Below are 20,320 nucleotides of genomic sequence, written 5' to 3'. Positions count from 1 at the left end.
TGATGCAGGATTCACCCAACAACTTTCAAATGGCTAAACAACCCAAAACAAGATGTATGAACTACCTCTGCATTTAAGGAAGACATATGTACCTCAGAAGGTTTTTCAAATGCACCTACCTCCTCTCACCACTGACTACATTCAGTGATTAAGAGCCCTAAGTTTTGTGAAGACAGGCAGAACGGAGACCCAGGATCTTAATCTCCGAAAGCTCACTCCAAATAATTCCTTACCCTGTCAGCCGATTTCTTCAAACAGATGCGGCAATCCAGGATAAAACATTACCCGAGAGAAAGACTATTAGTGAGGTTAGAAGAAGGAGCTCTGCTACACCAAGAGTCGCAGTGAATGGGACAGGTTAGCTGTCATTGATGAACACAACCTACCTGTCTGTCAACTGCATTTCCTCTCAGGTATGCCTATAGATTTCAGCAGGGAAAAACCATCGTACGTACCGATTCCAGCCTGTTTTTCCAAGCCTTTTGAGGTAAAAGGGTGGTGCTTAAGAAAGTATGCCAACAACACGAAAAGAAGAATTAGTTGTAAAGCTGAACCAGAAGAGTGACCCAACAGGAAGCAGAACACTCATACCCTTTCGACATACTGCTCTCTGAACACTTGCTACAAGTGTTAGTGAAGAGATGCATATAGATATGACCTAGCACAGATCTTTCATCTATTTTTGCTTGAAGCAAGTTTCTGACCTTCTTTTGTCAAAGCTAAATGAGGCAGGGGGGTGAGGGGAATATCACAAAGCAAAACCATGTCCCTTAAAGCTAAGCAAAGCACCAACATCTACTCTCAGTCTGAGCCAGTACTGGGAACTAAAACGTAACTCCTCACTCTGCAAAAAAACCACTCAGAAGTAGGAGCTAAAGCTTAATTAAAAGCAACACTCCTAAGGCTTTTATTCAGGTTAGGGTCACTACAAATGCATGGATTGTTTTCTTTGTGGAGGTGGGTGGGAACACATTTTTATCAGATTTTTTTTTCCAGCAGAAGCAAAGCAGAAAGGCAAGTCCTTCTGTTCAGTTTGTCCCTGGGTTCACAAGTGATGACGTACAGATAACAGTGCTTTAAGGGCACCTCTCACCCCATGACCCCAAAGTGCTTCTACTTCCCTTAATGAACAGCAGCTTGACAGCTCCATTATACATGGGAACTAAGAGAGAGCTGAAGTAATTTATCTACGCCATGCAGCAGCACAAAATCAGCTCCTACCAGCCCAGTGACTTATGCAATAGACCACACTTGCTTTTGCACAGCATCTCGTCCCAGAGCGTGCTGTCACTAGGGAGGGAACACTTCTCCAACGCTATCACCAGCTCAGACACTATTGTGGACACTACTGCGTAGGCACTTTCCAGCCCCAGCCCTGCAAAATGCTAAGTCAACAGTGACTTAAGACACTCCTTACCTCAGAGGCTCAAGACCTACACTGTTGTTTACATTGTGAATGTTTCCTGGCAACTTCGCTCTTCTTCCCCATTACCTTTGGGCAAGAAAAGTCTATTTCTCCAACTAGTTAACCAGGAAAGCAGATTAATAGGGGGAAAAAAAATAATAACACAGACACGGGAAGACTGATCTTCCCAACGCTCAGAACCTGGACTACGTTCTTGATTATAGGAATTTCATATTGCTGCAACGTGGTCATTGCTTGTGTACATACACCATCCTCAGCCACATGCCGAGGTTCTTCCACTGGACATGTGCATTATGGCATAAGTTAAACAGAATACACTAAATGGAAAAAGGTTCTTGCAGTAGAAATACATTCAAATTTGATTAAATAATCAATTTGGACCAAAACGCTCCAAAACCAAAAGGTGCCCCTGTGATCAACATGAAAGGCCCACTGATACACCAAATGAGGAATCACAACAAAGGTGTCTTGGCAGAAGTTGCATGAAATCTGCAAGGGCAAAAATATTAGCCAGCTCTCACTTCAGCCTCAGCAAGAGCTAGATACTACCACTTTGATGCCAACAGAGAGCATCCTGATTCCCTGTGCCACCACGTCAGAGGGCAAAGCACTCAAATCCTAATGCTAAGGGACCATTGTTCTGTTACAACAAAGTTTCACCCTGAGATAGGCTAAGTTGAAATTCTCTTGGCATACGTTACACAAACAAGATGCTACAGGACTGTTGCATGGGAGAATTAATTTGTTTTGAATTCGCCATCTTCTGCCAAGGCAGGATTGCACAAGATGGGGATAAGGGTGAGGAGACAAAAGGGCTTAAGGTCCTAAAGTTTCTCCAGGGAAGTACTTGACTCAGGGACCTGTTTTTTGCCTACCCCACATCAGTGCCCCCATACCATTTTAATGGGTTTTATCTTAATAGGTGAAACAAATATTTCCAGAAGAGAACCATGCTCATGCCAAGTAAAAGCAAGCTCCTCCGTATGACTAAATACAGTTTGCATCAGCCAACTCACCCCACAACTGACATCTTAAATGCAAGTAACTCTGGACAACTCCTGCATTTCTGCCAAACTACATGTCATTAATAATGCTGCTGTTTGTTCCCAGAAGACTTCAATTCGTAGGTCATATTTTTACTTCCCTTTACTGAGAACCAAACAAGAACTTATACTTCCCTTTCTCTTACAAGCACAGTCATGCATTTTCCTCCTTATTGTTTAATTAAAGCTGTTTCAACCACCAAGAACCTTGTTTTCAGAGGCAGCCTAATGGCACTAAAATAACTGTTAAGACAGAAGGAGGAAGACAGTCTTCATGGGCTAGATGTTTTGCTAAATTTGAATGGAAAAATATCAAGCTACGATTCCTCTACAATTTTACAAATTGAAGTATAAAAGAAAGATGTGGGCTGGTCCCTAAACATATTGATATTCGGGTACATTTCTCCAGTTTCATATTTTCCTACCCATCCACCCCTTCCCCCCCCCGCTTTAATATAGCGAATCTGCTCCCAGTTAAACAGAACATTTGAAGCCCAAATTAAGGCTAGAAAAACTCTTTAGGCAGATGCTATGCTGACAACAGGTACCAATTTTTCCAATCTTCTGGTTTCCAGATAGATTCACCGTCCTTCAATGCTAATATTCCTCTTGGCACCCACATCTCCTATTTCACTATTTTATTAGACAAAGAGCCAAAGGGAAACCAGAGACCATCTTCCAGCTTTGTCTGCTGAGCAGATACAAAGAGGGAAGTCTGTTCTATGACTGGCTCCATAACACAAAATAGAAAAAAAGTGAAATGAACAGTTAGAAGCGGAATCTCTGCTTTAAAACAGTAAAATGCTATCAAGGAATTAAAAGAAAATGGAGTGTATAGCTAATTAGCAGATCTAGGATAAACAGCATTCAAACCTAGCTAATGACAGACTGGAACAGGAGAAAAACGTGGTTCTCTCTAACAAGGCAAATACTGGAGCAGCGGTTCTACAAATCTAAGGACCCTCAGTGATTTGTGTTTTTTAGTGGTGTTGCAAAGCAACTTTGAACCAGCATGACTGAACTGATTTCAGGGGTAGCAAAGACATAGCAATAAAAAATTCCATTTTCAGGGCATAATCTGCTGCCAACTTCAAGACAGAGGACAAAGTTCACTGCTCTCAGTGCCTGACGTTACAAACAAAGTCATCTGATTTTTTGGTACTGTAGAGTGTGCATTTCTACCATTGACTTTTCCACACATAAAGTCCTATGCATACTGTGCCTTCATAGCTACTTATAGTAATAGAAGTAAAAGATCATACTCAAGGCGGGATTTGGGGGATTTTTTTTTTAATTGCACATACTCATTAACACAATATAAACAATTCCTTGATCTTATTTTGTTACTAACTTCCTCTCTTTCTCTAGCTCACTACTGGTTTATCTCTAGCACACACCACAGGCCCCATGAGCAGGGATTGCTTTCAAAGCAGTTACAGATGAGTAATAGGTACTACGTTTACTGTGCTTTGAAGCAGAGTTCATCTATTTGCCATGCTGCTTCTAGTCTGAAGGATTAAGCCTAATAACCCTTACAGATCATCCCCACTGCCTGAGATGGCAGCTCTGAAACAATACCTTGCAATTTAAAGGATCGACATGGTCACGTATCTTGCATGCCACATCCCATCAACCCAATTCCTGCTTCATCAGCTTTCAAAGCAATGAAGCTTGCAGTCATGCCTCCCTTTCCTGTGCCTTATTCTGAAGAAGTATCCTCTTCTCTCCCTTTCTCTTACCCTGCAAGTTTACTCTCTACTTTCTGGCACACACCTACACTACTTTTCTCATCCCTCAGCCTCATTCCCTACCTATTTTTACAAACAAAATCCTTCTGTAATTTTCATGTATTTCACACATGCTACCCCATCTCTCTCCCTGCCCTTGAACAGAATCACATCCTGCCCACCCAGCCACAGATGCCACCTCACACACCCTTCCAGCTGAGCACAGAAGCAGCAGCTCTAGGCAACTCTTCCTCTACTTCTGCCTCTCCCTGCCTCAAAAGAAAATAGAAGTAGCACCCAGGAACAGCCTCCCCCTTGGGGAAAAAACAAAATGCCTCAGCCACCAGCAGAAGCACTGCCTCAGCCACCACGCACTCAGCTCTCAGCTACTTTTTCCCTGCAGTGAGAAGCTGCCTGACATCTCACAAGCTTTCTTGCTTTCCCTGCAGCCAGCAGATCGCACCCTTACTTCCACGCCTCATCCTTCCCTGCCTCAGCCACACAGGCATATAAATAATCAAGTAGCAGCTGGGGCAAGGGAGGTAAGGTCCTGATGACAGTACAGAAAGCAGAGCTCAGTTTCTCCCCAAACTTTAAAGCCACATTTAGCGCATTCTTGCTTCAGCACAACCTAATCAGCACTGAACCTTGCAGGCTTCCCCAAGTCTGCCCTACTCCAGCCTCTTTCCCAGCAGCTTCCAGTTGCAGCCATTTAGCTGCTGAGCATTTTACTTTAAGAAGAAAAAGCAGATACACAAAGCCTACACTGTATTTTCAAATAATTACAACTACTGATAGGAAAGAGCACAGCTCTGAAAGGCCATTGATAATGAGAGAAGAGAACTAGTGTTTTGCTACTGATCGTTTGTGTCTGCGGTAGCTGTTCCTGGACTGAAGAACATGTGCAGCTGTGGCTGTGAAGAAACACATTTTTGCCATCAATTCACACGGCTGACATGCAACTCAACACATAGACCAGTGTCAGCCAAGTGCATGGGCTTAAGATGTTATTAATAGCAGGAAAGCAATGCAATCAGTATGTGCTCTCCGATTACCAGCACAAGCTTATAAGGCAGAAAGTTCTCACCTGCCTGGCCACCCTTCGAGCTTCCCAGTAAGGTTTAGAGTCTTCTACAGCTTTTCCAATCTTCTTTACCAGTTCATCCAGTTTTACTGTTGCTTCGACCAGCACGGAGCGGAACTTCTGGCGTGCATCCTTCAAAACGTTGCAGAAGGAAAGAAAGGACAAAGACAGATTAGAGCTTTAAAATTTATTTCTACCTGTTTGTTCCTACCTTCAGGTTGCTCTTTAGATTCACACACGAGCTGACACATTCAAAACAGTTACTGGCATTTGGATTAAGCCGGAATTCTTCAGTAGAGGTAATAACAGAAACTCAGAATCACATCTGAAAGCTGGCATCCTGGACACTAAATCTTTGTCTTTCAGAGACAGCTTTTATACAAAGCCTGCAATAGCCTGTGCTAGATGTCACCTCTGGCAGGGTTTCTCAGACAGAAGTAGCTTGCAGATTGCTCCGTGAAGACGCAAACAGCAACCTAACAAGTTCTGAGAAATAGTTCAATGGCAAAGACATCTCATCTAGACAATGCTAGAATGGGGCCAGCAAGCAGGCCAAATCCCCACAGCAGGCTGGCAAATCAGCTGGAATCAGCATCTCCTAAACCTTAGCATGCCACACTCATAGTACTGTTTCACGATGCAAATGAGGATGGACAGGATCTGCTTTCTGCAGGAAGAACTGGACACTTCCCACATGGTATATTTTCAATTCAGGTCCTCTTTCTTTCCTTTTATAAACACAACCTATTTACTTCAGTAGCAGCACAAAGCTTCCAGGTCCATGTGGCAAGACTTCCTGCCATAAAAGCCCATCTTTTCAGCTATGGTTTGTATCGGTAGGTAAGGACACCTACTTTCCATTTGATTGTTATTACTTACTACATTTAAGAAAAGTAAATTCCAGCTACTTCCAAACTGGATGAGTTGCCCTCTTTACATGACTAGCTGAAGCAATTAAAATATTTTCTCTGCTTCACTGAAATTTCCACATCTTTAAATAAAGTGATTCTGATTTCGATCTCAGCATCCAATGTAGACTCTAAATCAACGGAATTATTGCAGAGAGATGCAAATTCAGGCTGGGACCTGGCCCAGGACTTAAGGAGATGAAGAGGAAGGGCCACATGAGCTCTTGACAAGCCTTGTAATTCTAATTAGAGAGCAGGATTTATGCAGACTGCTGGAGTGACATGTTGATTATCAGGAAGCAGCTGACTTGAAGAAGTGCTCCAATTCGGGACATTTTTGTCACTATTGTGGAGGATTTCTAGAATGCACAACTGTTTATTCATTGAAAGAATTAAAATACTTTGGAACCTACCACTATGCTCTCAGAAGTGGAATAAAAAACTGCAATAAGACATTAGTTTTTACAGAAAAAGCAACATACTTCAGTAAAAACTTCTTTGCTTCTTTTCTAGTGTTCTCTAAAACCTTAATGAGCATTGGTAATATTTTAGTTCAATGCAAATAGCTTTAGATTCTTAAGGTACTCCAATTTATTCTAAGGAAATACTCATATGGGTAACAAGGTAAAAAATGAAGAATGCACATTAACTTATTCTTTTATTAACTCCCATTCAGTCAATAATCTCATTTCTTAGTGAAAGCCTGAAATGTATCATTCAAACAATATGTATCAAGTCAATGATTTTCTCAGTGAGAAGAATTTGAATATTTCCAATTGAAGTACCGGACGATACATGGTTCACTGCTCAAAATGAGTTTCACAAGTAACTGAAATCAGACTGAAAGTACAATGACTATATTGCAAGAAAAACATTATGTACTGAAGTATATTTAAAAAAAAAATTCCTACAAGTGCAGGAACAAAATTTAAAACTCATTTCTAAATGAGTGAGCCTGAAGGTTTGTTTTTCACTTTTTGTGAAAGCTGCATATTAGGATACTAGTTGTGCAAAGTTAAAGAAAAACATAACTGTATACACATTAAGTGAAAAAAGCCCTATGCAGTGACTTATCAAAAAATTCAGTTCCCCTGTTTATAAGATAAGCACTTGGAACAAAGAAACCATTACTACCAAATCTGTGCTTAGAGACCTACCCCAAATTTATTATTATTACTATTATTATTATTATTACTACTACGTATCCTCTTATCCATTAGGAAAAAGAAGACTAGTCTCCACCTGGAGTTTAAAAAAAATAAATAAATAAAATAAAAACAAACCAAAAGTCACCTAGGACAGAGCAAGCAAACTAACAGCAACTTCCGTACCCATTAACCTCCCACCAGCTCAGATGAATTGCTTACAAATTACTAAACTGTAACTAATCCTGTGACTGGCACCTGGGGCACAAGTGTTGCAAGTGGTTAAGCACACGGTTACCCGTGAGCACAGCCCCGCTCCACACAGTAGGTAGTTACACAGAACAGGGAGCTTCAGATGAAGCATATACTGGTGTCAACTTCCAGTTTATCGTTTTCTCCAAAAGATGCCTGCTTCCTATTTTGAGCCTTTACTTGGGTCCAACCATTCTCCTTTTTTTCCAGTGAAAATCACTAACAAAATCCAAAACACCCTAGAACTTTATACTCATGTCATCCATCACATGACTGACTTTGAATGACATTTATTGTCAGGCTGTCAGGAACACAAGCCTGCAGGCTCTGCCACTTTCTGCACGAGGGAATAAGCAGATGCTGGTACTCTGCTGGGATCAGTTTCCCTACCAAAGGTTTCTAGCCATCGCCTTCAGACACAGCAGCAAGATGCTGAGGTCCCTGAGAAGGTGTAATGCCAAACCCGTGCCCTCTCCTGCACTACACACACCACTTTTACTCCCAACTAGCCCCAGCTACACTACAAAAGAAAACAACCCCACATTGTATATCTACACCGTGTGTGCTCCTGAGGCAACCCAGTGCATTCACATCAGCCAGCCTCCTCAACCGGAACCAACCCAGCTCTCGTGGTCCCAGTGACCGTGGCTCCTACCTGGAGCTGAGCTCACCTCCCGTGAGCAGGGGCGCAGCCCCCTCCTGCAAACACACAGCCACGCTCAGTGCATCAGCTCAGCGTGGCAGCCCTGCCCTGTGCTGGCAAAGCATCTGTAAAAGTCATCACCCTTGGGACAGTGCAAAATTCTCCTGGCAGGTGCCCCTGGGGAGAATAAGAAATAGAAATACAGGTGCAGCAGCTATTTTGACTCTTCATGTGAAACTGGGGAGGCCAGAAGCACCAAAGCAATTGCACCAGGAGCACTGGGTTTGGTGCGCTTGCTGCTTACGTGACGTGAAAAGCACATAGAATCATAAGATGGTTTGGGTTGGAAGGGATCTTGAAGATTATCTAGTTACAACCTGCCTGCCATGGGCAGGGACACCTTCCACCAGATCAGGTTGCTCAAAGCCTCATCCAGCCTGGCCTTGAACAGTTCCAGGGACGGGGCATCCACAAGTTCTCTGGGCAACCTATTCCAGTGTTTCACCACCCTCATAGTGAAGAATTTCTTCCTTAGATCTAATCAAAATTTACCTTCTTTTATCTGTGGTTCACAGGAAGGATGGGCCTGTGGTCAAGACAGTAACTTGGGAATCAATTTAATTCCCTGCTCTATGTCCAGCTTCCTGTGTTACTGTCAGTGACACATTTCGACCCACATGTGAAGTGGTTCAAAGCTATAAATCCTCTTAATGTTGTTTTCTGTAAAAACACTCATGTAAAAAACTTGGAGGCTCAGGAACAGCACAGCAGTGTGGTTCATCCACGGTGCCCAGCATGAGGGAAGCCTTACATCCATGTTCGGAAGACAATCACACCACCTTCAACTTACTTATCAAATCCTCTGGTGCGATGTGCCTCCCTACAAGTGTTACTACTGAACTGCCAACTCTTGCTTCATTCAGACCTTTACCTAGCACACAAGGATAACAGAGGAAGGAAAATACAACAATTCCTGCAACTTGCTGCCGTGAGCAAAACCGAGACAGTACAGCATATGCCATGCAACTTTTATAGAACAGTCCTCAGTGCCTAGTTCCCATATTTCAGTTCCTTGAGAGATGATGCTTTCCCAGCAGAAACACTAGTTATTAACAAAAGCAAGTGTGCAGCCTTAGGTACATATCCTGTGAGTCACACTCAACGTTTCTGGATTTTTATTTTTTTTTAAAAAAAAAAAACACATGGGTTTGTTTTTCTCATCACTGCACTGAATGCATACACAGACCAGATAAACTGTAACAGAAGCAATGCAACTGACAAAAGACATCTCAAACACCCAGACAACATTGCAAAAGCACGTTTTCCCCCCTACTCACTCAATCTTTCCTGATCATTGTTAAGAACATCTGGTTACTGATTTTGCAAATAGAAAGGCGATACTGAAAGCCAACTGGCTACCATTTCCAATGTTTTCTCCCTCCTATTTGCTCAAATGAGATGATGATAAGCCTTTCTAAAGCTGGACCAAAGCTGATTAAGGCACTTGACCCTCAATGCGTGTCGCAAGGTGCCAAAAAAAAAAAAAGTAGCAGTTGAAACTTCTCACTTTAGTCTTAATAACTAGACTCTCACTACCTAGGTGCCTGTCACACACACTCTAGAAGGCACGGCTCTTAGTGCATCACATGGACAGCTGCAGTTTACTTTTCAACATTTGGTTCTACGGCTGCAAGAGTACCACTCTTATCAACTTTCTTCCTGGAAATCCTTAGTGCTTTTCTCCCAAATGACAGATTTCACAAGCAGACTTTTACGGAGCATGCCAGACTCCTACCCCATATAAGCTTTGCTGCAATAGTTCATTATTAAAAGCAGACTTTGTTTCCAGCAACTTGGTGTTGGGCAGCTATCTGCTACTGCACCAAAAGAGGGACCACACTGAACAACAGGCCATCCATACAGCAGTATTTTGAAGATCCACCCTCAAACGTGGAAAGAAACTGAAATAAAATTTTACACTTCCACTGCACCTGCTGGAGAATAAAGCATGTTTGTTTTCCATGAGTGATGGTGATGAGCTGAAGTTAGATGCCAGATGACAGGCAAATAACTATTTCTGCCCATCAAATAAAGCATGTATTTTCAAACTATTTTCTTTTTAAAATTAACTTAACACATCAGCCGAGTATAAAGCATCTTAGTACCAATCGCATCTAAATTTCATTTACAAAGGTCGTCCTAAGACCTTTCTGACAATCTGGTGCATGGAATCTCTGACAATCCATTAAATCAGCCTGGGAGGTGCGTGGGAAATGAAATTGCTGACTGAGAGACAGGCTTCATCTATGTCCAAGAGGCAGGCAGTATCCATACATGCCTTCCTCTGCTACAGAGATCTACCAGCTGTAAAAGCTCATTTCCAGGTTAAAATAGCATCAGTATCAACAACTTCCAAGTGTGAAAGCAGGTAGGCTTTCCGATTACATACATACTGGACAGATGCACAGGCATGTGCTCGGAAATCTACCTCAGAGCATCGAACAGCTTAATGACACTTTTAACATCTATTTGGTGCCTAAGCAGTTCAAGTAAACCAGACTGGCTACCAAACCTTAAAAACAAAGTGCAAGGAAGGGGTTAAGTAACATCTCAATTTTTAAGCATGGAGAAAAGTCTTTCTTTCCACACAGCTACTAATTTGCCATCTAAGAACAATAAAAATTGGCATTTGGAAGTTACTCCAACTAACCTCCTTCTTGCAGACAGTTACAGACTAAGACTACAAATACACTGGTATTTTTAGTCCTCTTAGAAGAAGGGAGAGAAAAGCAGGCAGGGCAAGGCACTGGGTGCTCCTTCCAAAACAAGATTTCTCTGCCTAACCCTTCCTCCCTCCCTTAGGCTAGAAACCCATCTCTGCTTCAAGAATACGACTCAAGTAAAGCCCTTTGACTCACTCAGGTGACAAAATCTTTCCAGAGCCATAGCTGAGGAAGAAGCCTTTCCTTACTCATCCATGGATGAAAGCTGAACGCAAAACAACAAGCTATCCACACACAGGAGCCACTTCCTATGGAAACAAGTAGATTATAAAGAGACATGGAAAGATTTGTCGTGCTAGTGCTGGTCAAATCTATCATGCATGTATATCGCACTCCAGAAACCAGCAGGAACACCAGCCAGTGAGCTGCTTCTCTCTTATCTGTGTACTCTTTTATGGACACTGGAAAATGCTGCACAGGCATGCTGATACGGCAACAGATGTTTCTACAGACAGATATTTCCCCAGGCCAAGCAGGGATGCTCAGAATGAGATTCCTGCCACTGACAGGGCATTTTTCTAAAACTTGGAAGACACAGGATTTTTTTTTAAGTCTGCTTAAAATTCTTGTGTGTAACATGGTCAAAAGCTTGAGCTTTACCCCAAAACCAAGCATTTTAGCAAGGAAGTAAGAAGCGTAGCTCTAAATAAAACAGCTCTTCCGCTTCTGAGAGGGGTTTAAAGGCTCAGGAGTCAAGGAGCACCACAGCTGATACACTCCTTTCCTTTGACTCCACCCACCACCAACCCAGGGTGACCTTTAGGATAAATCCAGAACTAAAAGTTACACAAAGTCTTGCAGATCAGGACTAGAGGATCTAGGCAAGCATACAAGAAGGATCCTAACCAGGCCCTACTTACAACAAGTATGGCTAAAAGCAGCACTGTTCAGCTCTAGTTTTCACGTGCAGTCACCTCCCCTTAACAAACATTGGCAAGCTTGTAGCTCCAGCAACATAAAAACTCTAACAAAAACCACATTTGGGATAGCTGGGATTCCAGTGGTAATTTTAATGGAATGTGCTGTATTTCCCCTTGCCACAATGCTGCCAGAGGGTCCCTGGGTGAATTTGTTATATTTGAATTGTACTTTCAGGAGCCAAAGACGTGTATGACTTAGCTGGACAGGCGAGTCAGGCACAGTTGTTAAGTACATTTGCAACTCCTGATACGAGTTCAGAAGGAGATGCATTTCCAATAAACAGGAAAAAAGCTCAAATAGCAAGGTGCAGCTCTAACTCACATTTGGCCAAAACATACTTGTATCTCCTCTGCACGATGTTTCCCCTGCCTGTTCACAGACACTTCAAACATAAACAGGGACATTAGCAAAGCCAAGCGTTAAATCCCTCGGAGGACCCCCATCATCCTTTTGCTGTGTCAGTAATGCTCAGTATCGCACTTAGTATGAGCAGCATTATGGATTTTAAATCAAGCCTAATCAAAGATTCATTAACAGGCAATATATTAACACAGCATGTAACTACCAGCCACTCAGTGCCCTTTAGCAGCTCCGCAACTCCTGAACAGGCTGTGAGGATCCTCCGGTCAGGATATTTCTCCAGGTTTTAATAGGATAGGCCAAAAGAGCAAAAAATGAGCAATTATATCAAGTAAAGAATAGATGCAGCCAACTTCAATGTATCTGCCACACATGTAAATCCACCCCTTTCACAGATGGTTTAGGTGCAGAACTTATTTTATAAGATTTAAAAAAACAAAAAGGCAGGCTGATCAACTTAAAACAGATCACATGTCACATGGCAGTTTGGGTGCAGAACTTCAAAAACAAAACAACAAAAAAAGGCACACTCATCAACTTATAAGAGAATTCCTCATTTTATCACCTCTGTGAGCAGCAAATGGCAATATTTTCTATGTAGTTCAAACACAGACAAGTCTGTGGCTACACCAAGAGAGTGTAGCCTCAAAACCCTAGAAGCCTCTACCAATTTCAGCCCTGTAACATTTCCATTGGATAAGGCAGCATTTTTACTCCCATTTTGCAGATGTAGACCTGAGGCACAGCGAGAACAAAAGCATGGGGTTTAGAAGCATTTAACACTTCCAACCTTTTTTTTTTTCCAGTTAATGGGACCTGGAGACAGTCAGCAATCCCGTTTAGAGAAACTCGTGCAAAGCTACAGGAAGTCCAGAAGAGACTCACAGTACTTAGATGCCACAAGGTTACTCTTCCTGCTTATCAGCAAGTACATCAAGTCAGAAAAACATGAGTGTCTTTTTCTGGACTTCCTTCAAAGAAATATACCTTCTACTCATATGCTCCCACTGCTTTTCCAGACTACTCCAGGAAAAAATTCAATAGTGGGAATGTATGGACCACAAAGTAATGCTACGGGAAGCTGGCAATCAGCATCTCGTGCTGTAAATAGCCTAATGATACTGCCTATGTTCCCATTAAACTCAACTATGATCAGATATTGAAAAGATGAAGAAAATAATAATAGAAGAATAGGATAAATATTACTCTATTGGTTCAAAAAAAAACCCACATCTTTCTTTTAATGAAACACCTTGCAATAGCAGCAACACCGCAAACTAGGAAGGCAGAGCAAGAGGGACCCAAAGCAGCTAATAGCAGCCAAAACAGCAAATCTTCAAAGGCAAACTTTGCATGGCTCTCCCAGAAGCCCACGTTTTCAGCAGCGTTCAAGGACTTTGGAAGTCTTTGAAGCTGAATGATCTCAGTTCCAAACTCCCCCTTCTGAACTCTGGATTTATCCTATAACGCTGCTTGGCAAAGCTTTCTTTTCTTGTCCAGAGTATGAATGCAGGGATTTTCTTCTAACCACAAGTGTGTGGGGGTTTTTAATATCTTTCCTCTAGAAAGGTGTTAAGTCCATTTAAAATGCATTTATCAAAACGTATATAAATTAAGCCCTGCTTACATCATCCAACTACATTCGTCCTCAAAATTTAAGCAGATCAAAAGTAATGGAAATCTTTCCAGATTAAAAATTACGCAGTTGCATGATACCACACACTGGCTTCAATCCAGCAAGATTTTTGGATGAAAAGTGAAGAGGAAACATGGAAGCATACTGTTGATATTTCAACTTAATTCCATCAAACACTGCTTACAGTAAGTACTACAGACAGACTTGCAGTAAACATTTAATGACACAGAGGTAGGAAGCATCATATAATCATTCTCTGCATTACCTGACACCTAGTATTTCTTAGACTAAGCAAAATAAGGAACAATGTAAGATCAAGCTAATGTGGAAACACTGCTCTTTTATTCACAATGATACATCCAGGAGCCTTTCGGCCTTTAGAGCTCAGCACATCACACACACAGTAGCTACAAATCTCCAAGCTCTACAAACACTTGAACACATGAATAATTTTAATCAAGCAGTAAAATCCCATCTTAAGTCATTGGGACTTATTTCATGAGTATTCATTTGCATTATTATTACTGTTCTATCTTCTTCATAATATGTCCTCAGTGCAAGGTTATGACAAGATTAATGAAATCCAGGCAACTATCCATAGCATCATCTTTCAATTTCAGTATCTCAGCATGAAATAAGGAGACTGAAAAGATATATAGAATTACTTTCTTTTTCAATATATGTATATAAAGAGTTAGTCCTGAAGTCCATTTAATTGGTACTGTTGAAGACTAGCATACTGATTTTTAACGTTCACTCATAAAATTTAAATCAAGCTAGTGACACTGAACAGTTTTCACAGCTGAAATGTAGTTTAATTTTGCATAACAAATAGTCCCCAATTCCACTAAGTTTATCTGCCAATAAATTAATGATTTACATGCCACAAAACGCAGAAAATGCAAACAAATAGGGAGAAGAAAATAGCTGCATGACAAGGCTGCTTTGTTTCCAAAGAAGTCCATAACCCTATATTCTGTTTGGTTCACATAGTAGATACTCCAATATTTTAGAATACTACCAGGAACCACCCCATGCTCTAGATACTCATCTCATGCAAACATGCATACAAGAAAAAAAAAAAAATCAATGCAGACTTCGACATTTTGAAGATGCAGAACAGAAATCTATAGACATACTTTTAGAGTACGTTCATCACTGCAATCTCAGCATGTTTTGATAAGAGTATTGAAAATATTGTAAAGTTATCAAAATTATTTAGGATGTAAAGCAGTATTTTATGCCAGTTTTCCTTTAGCAGCATGTTCATCTTACACTTCTACTGGCTTTATCATCTTTGTTTTGCAGTTAACAAAAGAAAATTTAGACACACAAGGAGAACTGTTTGTCTTGATTTGTTATTAAATCAATAATGCTGAGCCTTCCAGAATAATTACCAAGTAGCTGAAGCTCAAATTTGAGGTGTTAGGAACAATTTCTTCAGAACTTTCTATTAGATCTTTTAGTGTCCAAGAAAACCCCTGTTTCCAGCTAGGAAGACTTCTCCTTCAACTTTTCTTCATTACTTTCCTTACTCAGAAAGCAATGACAAAAAAAGGCAAAACTAACAAGCCAAAAAAAATAGCCACCGAGGAGATCATGGCAGGTAATTGTATGGCAAAGACCTCTTAACCAAATAAACTTTCACTGTCTATAATCACAAGAACACAAACCCAAAACAGTGACTTGTAAAAACAGAACTTGTTTAAGTTTAGTTTCAAAATCTAAAAATAGGGTTTGGCAGTTGGGGGTGGGGTTCTCCACATAGGGGTTTTAGACTGTCAGCATCCCTCTACCTTCTCCCTTTCTGTTCCAGCTGTTAGCTCAATTCACACCTTTAAAAAAAAAAAATAATCATCACCAGACTCTTGCTGCCAAATTACCATTCAGGATGGCACAATTCAGGAGGGAATCTACTCAAAAATACTGTTCTGTTGCTCACAAAATCCAACATGTACAAAAGGAAAATGCAAGGATGAATTTGGTACCTCCAGCTCTGTCTCTCTGCGATTGATATCATCAGTAGATTGATTTAGTTTTTCCAGCTCCCCCTAGAAGGAAAGAAACCAAGAAAAAGTCAAACACGTATTAAGGAATCAAGGGAAAAAAGTGTCTGAGAAGGCTCATTCAGCATCCCCACTAAAAGCTCACAAGGGCTGTGGCTTACAAATTCAATGAAAAGAAGAAACCTCGAGACATTTAGAATAACTTTGCCACTGTCTTCTATTTTGCTACTTACACAAAAAATAATCAGAGTAGCTCTACAGTTTTATTTTAAGGCAGTACATTTCCTGTTCTGGCTTATTCCTCACTATTAAAAATAAACATAAGGTATAGTAAGTTCTGTCTTCTTAATCAATATAGTCAGTAACTGCTAGTTTCCAGTGAGATACATACACACACTCCCCAAAAGGATTAGCATAATACTAATTAGCATAGTACTATCACAGGAGACATACAGTGAAAGCACAGCATTGATAAGAAACATATCTTGCAGCACGAGGGGCATTTTACTCTGGGTTATGGCAATTCATTTTATAACACAACCAGTCAATGGGACATATGATTATGTTTACTTAGTCTGCCTTCGTGCCAACATTTTGATCTCTTAACAGCAAAAACAAAGGTGTTAAATCCCTTGAATAAATATTTACTAGAGGTGGTGTTGGCATGAATTAAGTTATTGTAAAAACAAAGCTCATTCTTAACAACTCTCTTACCATGAAAAGCAACTCTCACAAGCAGACTCCAAAAGTTGTCTTTATTTGAGCAACATGTTACTCCATGTGAGATCCTACGATTTCAACTGGAGTGTTCTCTAACTCAGACGTTATTTAATTTTCAGCTAGTGTAACAGAATCCGCCTTGACATGTTTAGCTGTATAAACCGAACACTGTAAATTGATTGTCACTTGAGCAATTTCCCACTAGATTACAAGAATGACTCTGGTTACAATCAGAAAGGAATTAATTACAACAGTTTAGTTCTCTTATCCTCAGAGGTCACATTTCATTTCCAGCTCCTAGGATTTGGAAGACACGTATTTCCAACCCATGTTTTATGAAACAGACATTTACACAGAAATTACCTAGTTGCCTTTTACTGTAAGGCTAAGAAGGATACGGGTTTCACAGAGGCAGACACAGCAGCCTGTTTTTTCAACCAAACAGAAAACTCAACACTGTTTCACCAACAACTTAAAAATCACTATGTCGAAACATGTTGTAAGCTGAGGAATCTAAGGCCAAAATTAGATCAATAGGCGCTAGCAGACCTCAGCTTCTCAGAATCAGGGCAGTAACAGGCTAGCTTTTGGCTGAGGGCCTCACTCTGTGTAACCATGTTTTCTGAATTTTGCAATTGCTCTGCTCGGCCCTGGAAAAGAAACGCTCACGATGGAGAAAAGAATGACAATTACAGCAAGCAGGGCCCTATGCCAAGGATCCATCCTCTCAGCAATGTACACACATGCTTATGTTCACTCATGACGAACGGTCCCAGCAACGCTGGAGGCAAAAGCCATAAATCTGCAGAGACCTAAAAATACGTTTCATTTCAGGGACCATAGCGTGGTGAAGTTTGCACCAGGCAATTGGTCAAGACACGATTTTGGGGAGAAGAGCTTTGTTTAGAAACGATGCAAGAATAAAAAGCATTTCAGAAGGCATTCATAGAGAGGAAACACCATCTTCCACTAAAGCTCCTTTTTTAAACAAATCAAAATAACTTTAAAAAAAATATATGTCTTCTCCCATTTACAAATTTCCCAGCATCAGCCCTGTTTCACGAGCAAGGTCACGCTGTCATGGTCAAAAATAAAAGGGGAGGGGGATTTCAGCAGGAGAAGGAAGGACGGCCAGCAGAGCCCGGCGCAGCGCGCTGCCCGGAGCCGCGGGGTAACAAAAGGCTGGGTGGCCCCGGGGCCGCTTCCCCCCGCACCCGGCGGGCGCCGAGACACCCGGGGCTACTCCGCACCGCCACCCGGCACGGGCAAATGTATATCTATACACACACATATATATATATATATGCGCGTGTGTGTGTGTAGATGCATGTACGTATATGTATGTACATACGCATTAAAAAGCAACAAAGATAAAAATAAAAGCCAATCATCACAATCATTACTATATAAATCCTACACATTCTAAAATAAATGTTAAAATTCACACACACACGCCCCCCGGAGAGGCCGGCAAGGCGCGGCGCCCCTCACCTGGATGCGGGGATCCACCTCCTCCTCCTCGGGGTGCGGGCCCTCCTCGGCGGCGCGGCCGCGCCGGCCCCCTGGCTCCATGGCGATGGCGGCGCCTGCCCGCGGCTCCCGCTCCGCCGCTGCCTGCTCCGGCTCCTGCTCCGGCTCCGGCTCCGGCTCCCGCTCCGGCGGCGCGTCCCCGCCCCGGCTCGGAGGGGAACCCCTCCCTCCCTCCCCACAGCGCCCCCCCCGTCTCTTTGTGCCTTCGCACTGCAAGGAAGAAACGACCGCAAAATTGCGGGATTTCCTCTTTTTTTTTAACCCACCTTCCCTCTTCCTCTCCCCACCCCCTTTTTTTTTTGTTTGTTTGTTTTGTTTTGGGGTTTTTTTTTGTGTTAACGCTTGTGTTTTGCCGTGCTCGGTGCTCGCCCTGCCATCCTCGCCGCCGGGCAGACCAAGAGCACACAACTGCAGTGCACAAAACCAAAATGAATAGTTTCGAGTAGAGGGAAATGCTAACGATACCTTGGCATAGGTTTTTTCTTTTTTTTTTTTTTTAATTTTTTCCCCCCTCTTTTCTTCTTTCCTCTTTTTCAGGCTTTGCTGGAGGCTGACATGTCTATGGAGAAGAAAAGTGGAGAGAAAGGGAGAAGATAATAAAGGCACTTTCAACAACCTTGGAAATTCAAATGAAACCCAGATTTCTATTGTGTGGCAGCTGAGCAAGCCACTATTGTACCTACTGGATGCAGCAGAAAAAGACATATTAAAGACATGTCCTTTTGTTGTCAGTAAAAAGGAACTTCTTGCAAGAAGCGCTGATACGATGTACACGCATGGCTCCTGGGTAGCAGAGCACTTCAGATTAGGGTGTCCTTAATCAAGGGGGCAGTGCCCAAACTGGCACCCAAACACTAATGGGAAAAGAGCGCGTGACCCTTCTGATGAGCCGCATACCAGCAGGGATGGGCTCCAGCGCCTCTTCATCTCACTTGCCCTGGGCATGGCTGAAACTTCTTCTGTGGGCTACAGCAAAGAAATAACATTTTAGACAATTACTTTCTCTTCCCTTCTCACAGCAACCCTAGAGAGACATTAACAGCATGTTCCCTCATCATTGAAAAGGAAAAATATTGTGGTTTGTCTTTTCCCTCCTCAAGACATAGAGAAGACAGTCCCACCAGAGCACATGGGCCAGGCTACCCACATAAGGAACACAAGGCAAGTACCAGCAACTGGCTGAGCCAAAGCCCTTCCTCAAATCACACCAACCACACTCAACTGCTTCCTCACTCCCTCTAGGTGGGTAACAAGTAATTTCCAACAGATGGGGAACGTATCTCCACCTTAAAAGTACCTCTTTTGATTTAACCTCGTTTCTGTTAGAATACTCCTCAAAAGATAACAAAAAAAAAAAAATAGAATTAAAAAAAACAGTCCTTAAGACATGGTGAAGAAGCTTCCTTTGAGAGACTGAAGATGAAAAAAAAATCTCAGCAAAGTAAAAGAAGACAAAAATTCACGTTCCTAAGGTCAAAAAGGAGGTAAAAGAAAAGCATTCAAGCGCTTCCAAAAACTGTAAAGCAACTGGGGAAAAAAAAAAAAAAGAGAGGAAGAAGACAGTGGCACAAGCATTTGAAAATAGAAACCATGTAAAGAAGAAAAAAGGGGGGGGGGGGGGGGAAACATCTGCCAAAGCCAATTGTTTTACTGCTGTCCATTAAGGGAATTCAATGTGTACACACAGCCAGAGGTTCCCAGGGCCCTAGTGTCTCTCATGCCTGCTGGGCTGTGGCTCATGCCAAGACTGCAGTGGTCAAACATCCAAAGTTCTCATCATGCTAAAAGAGCACAGAAAACGAAGCAGCATATGGAAGAGTTAATGCTGGCAATCCCACTGTTCTCTCTTACACTTCTAGAAAACAAGGCTACGTAAAACAGCTACTGTAGCTCGGCCACGTTTCTCCAAAACCTACGCAGTCTGACCCACGGCAATGTCACGCAAAGCACTGCCTGCTGCACGGGGTGTGGAAACACTCCTGCACAAACCATGCTCTCCACAAGGGATTCATAATGTTTGGGCGAGGACTCTGTTCTTCCGTTGCCACCATGACAGTCCCCGTGACTGTCACAGCTCAAAAAACCTCCAGCCAAATTCATCAATCTGCTACCATCAAGGCAGAGCAAGCTGTTTCT

At 42.0% G+C, this 20,320-nt stretch overlaps 1 protein-coding gene across 1 annotated transcript in view; it reads right to left on the bottom strand.

Annotated features, from left to right (window-relative positions):
* SH3BP5 (SH3 domain binding protein 5) overlaps positions 1–18,226 on the bottom strand; it is a 51,540-nt gene extending 33,314 nt beyond the window's left edge. Inside the window, exons 1-3 of the mRNA XM_086614613.1 lie at positions 18,146–18,226; positions 15,917–15,979; positions 5,284–5,412 (exon numbers count right to left, since the gene is read on the bottom strand). Coding sequence (XP_086470739.1) covers positions 5,284–5,412; positions 15,917–15,979; positions 18,146–18,226 — 273 coding nt within the window. The remainder of the gene's footprint in view (positions 1–5,283; positions 5,413–15,916; positions 15,980–18,145) is intronic.
* Positions 18,227–20,320: the final 2,094 nt, after the last annotated feature.

This window comes from Tauraco erythrolophus, chromosome 7 (genome assembly GCF_009769465.1).
Source record: "Tauraco erythrolophus isolate bTauEry1 chromosome 7, bTauEry1.pri, whole genome shotgun sequence".
NCBI classification, from domain to species: Eukaryota; Metazoa; Chordata; class Aves; order Musophagiformes; family Musophagidae; genus Tauraco; species Tauraco erythrolophus.
The sequence above is the reverse complement of the archived record's forward strand: the minus strand, read 5'-3'. Positions and strand labels throughout refer to the sequence as shown.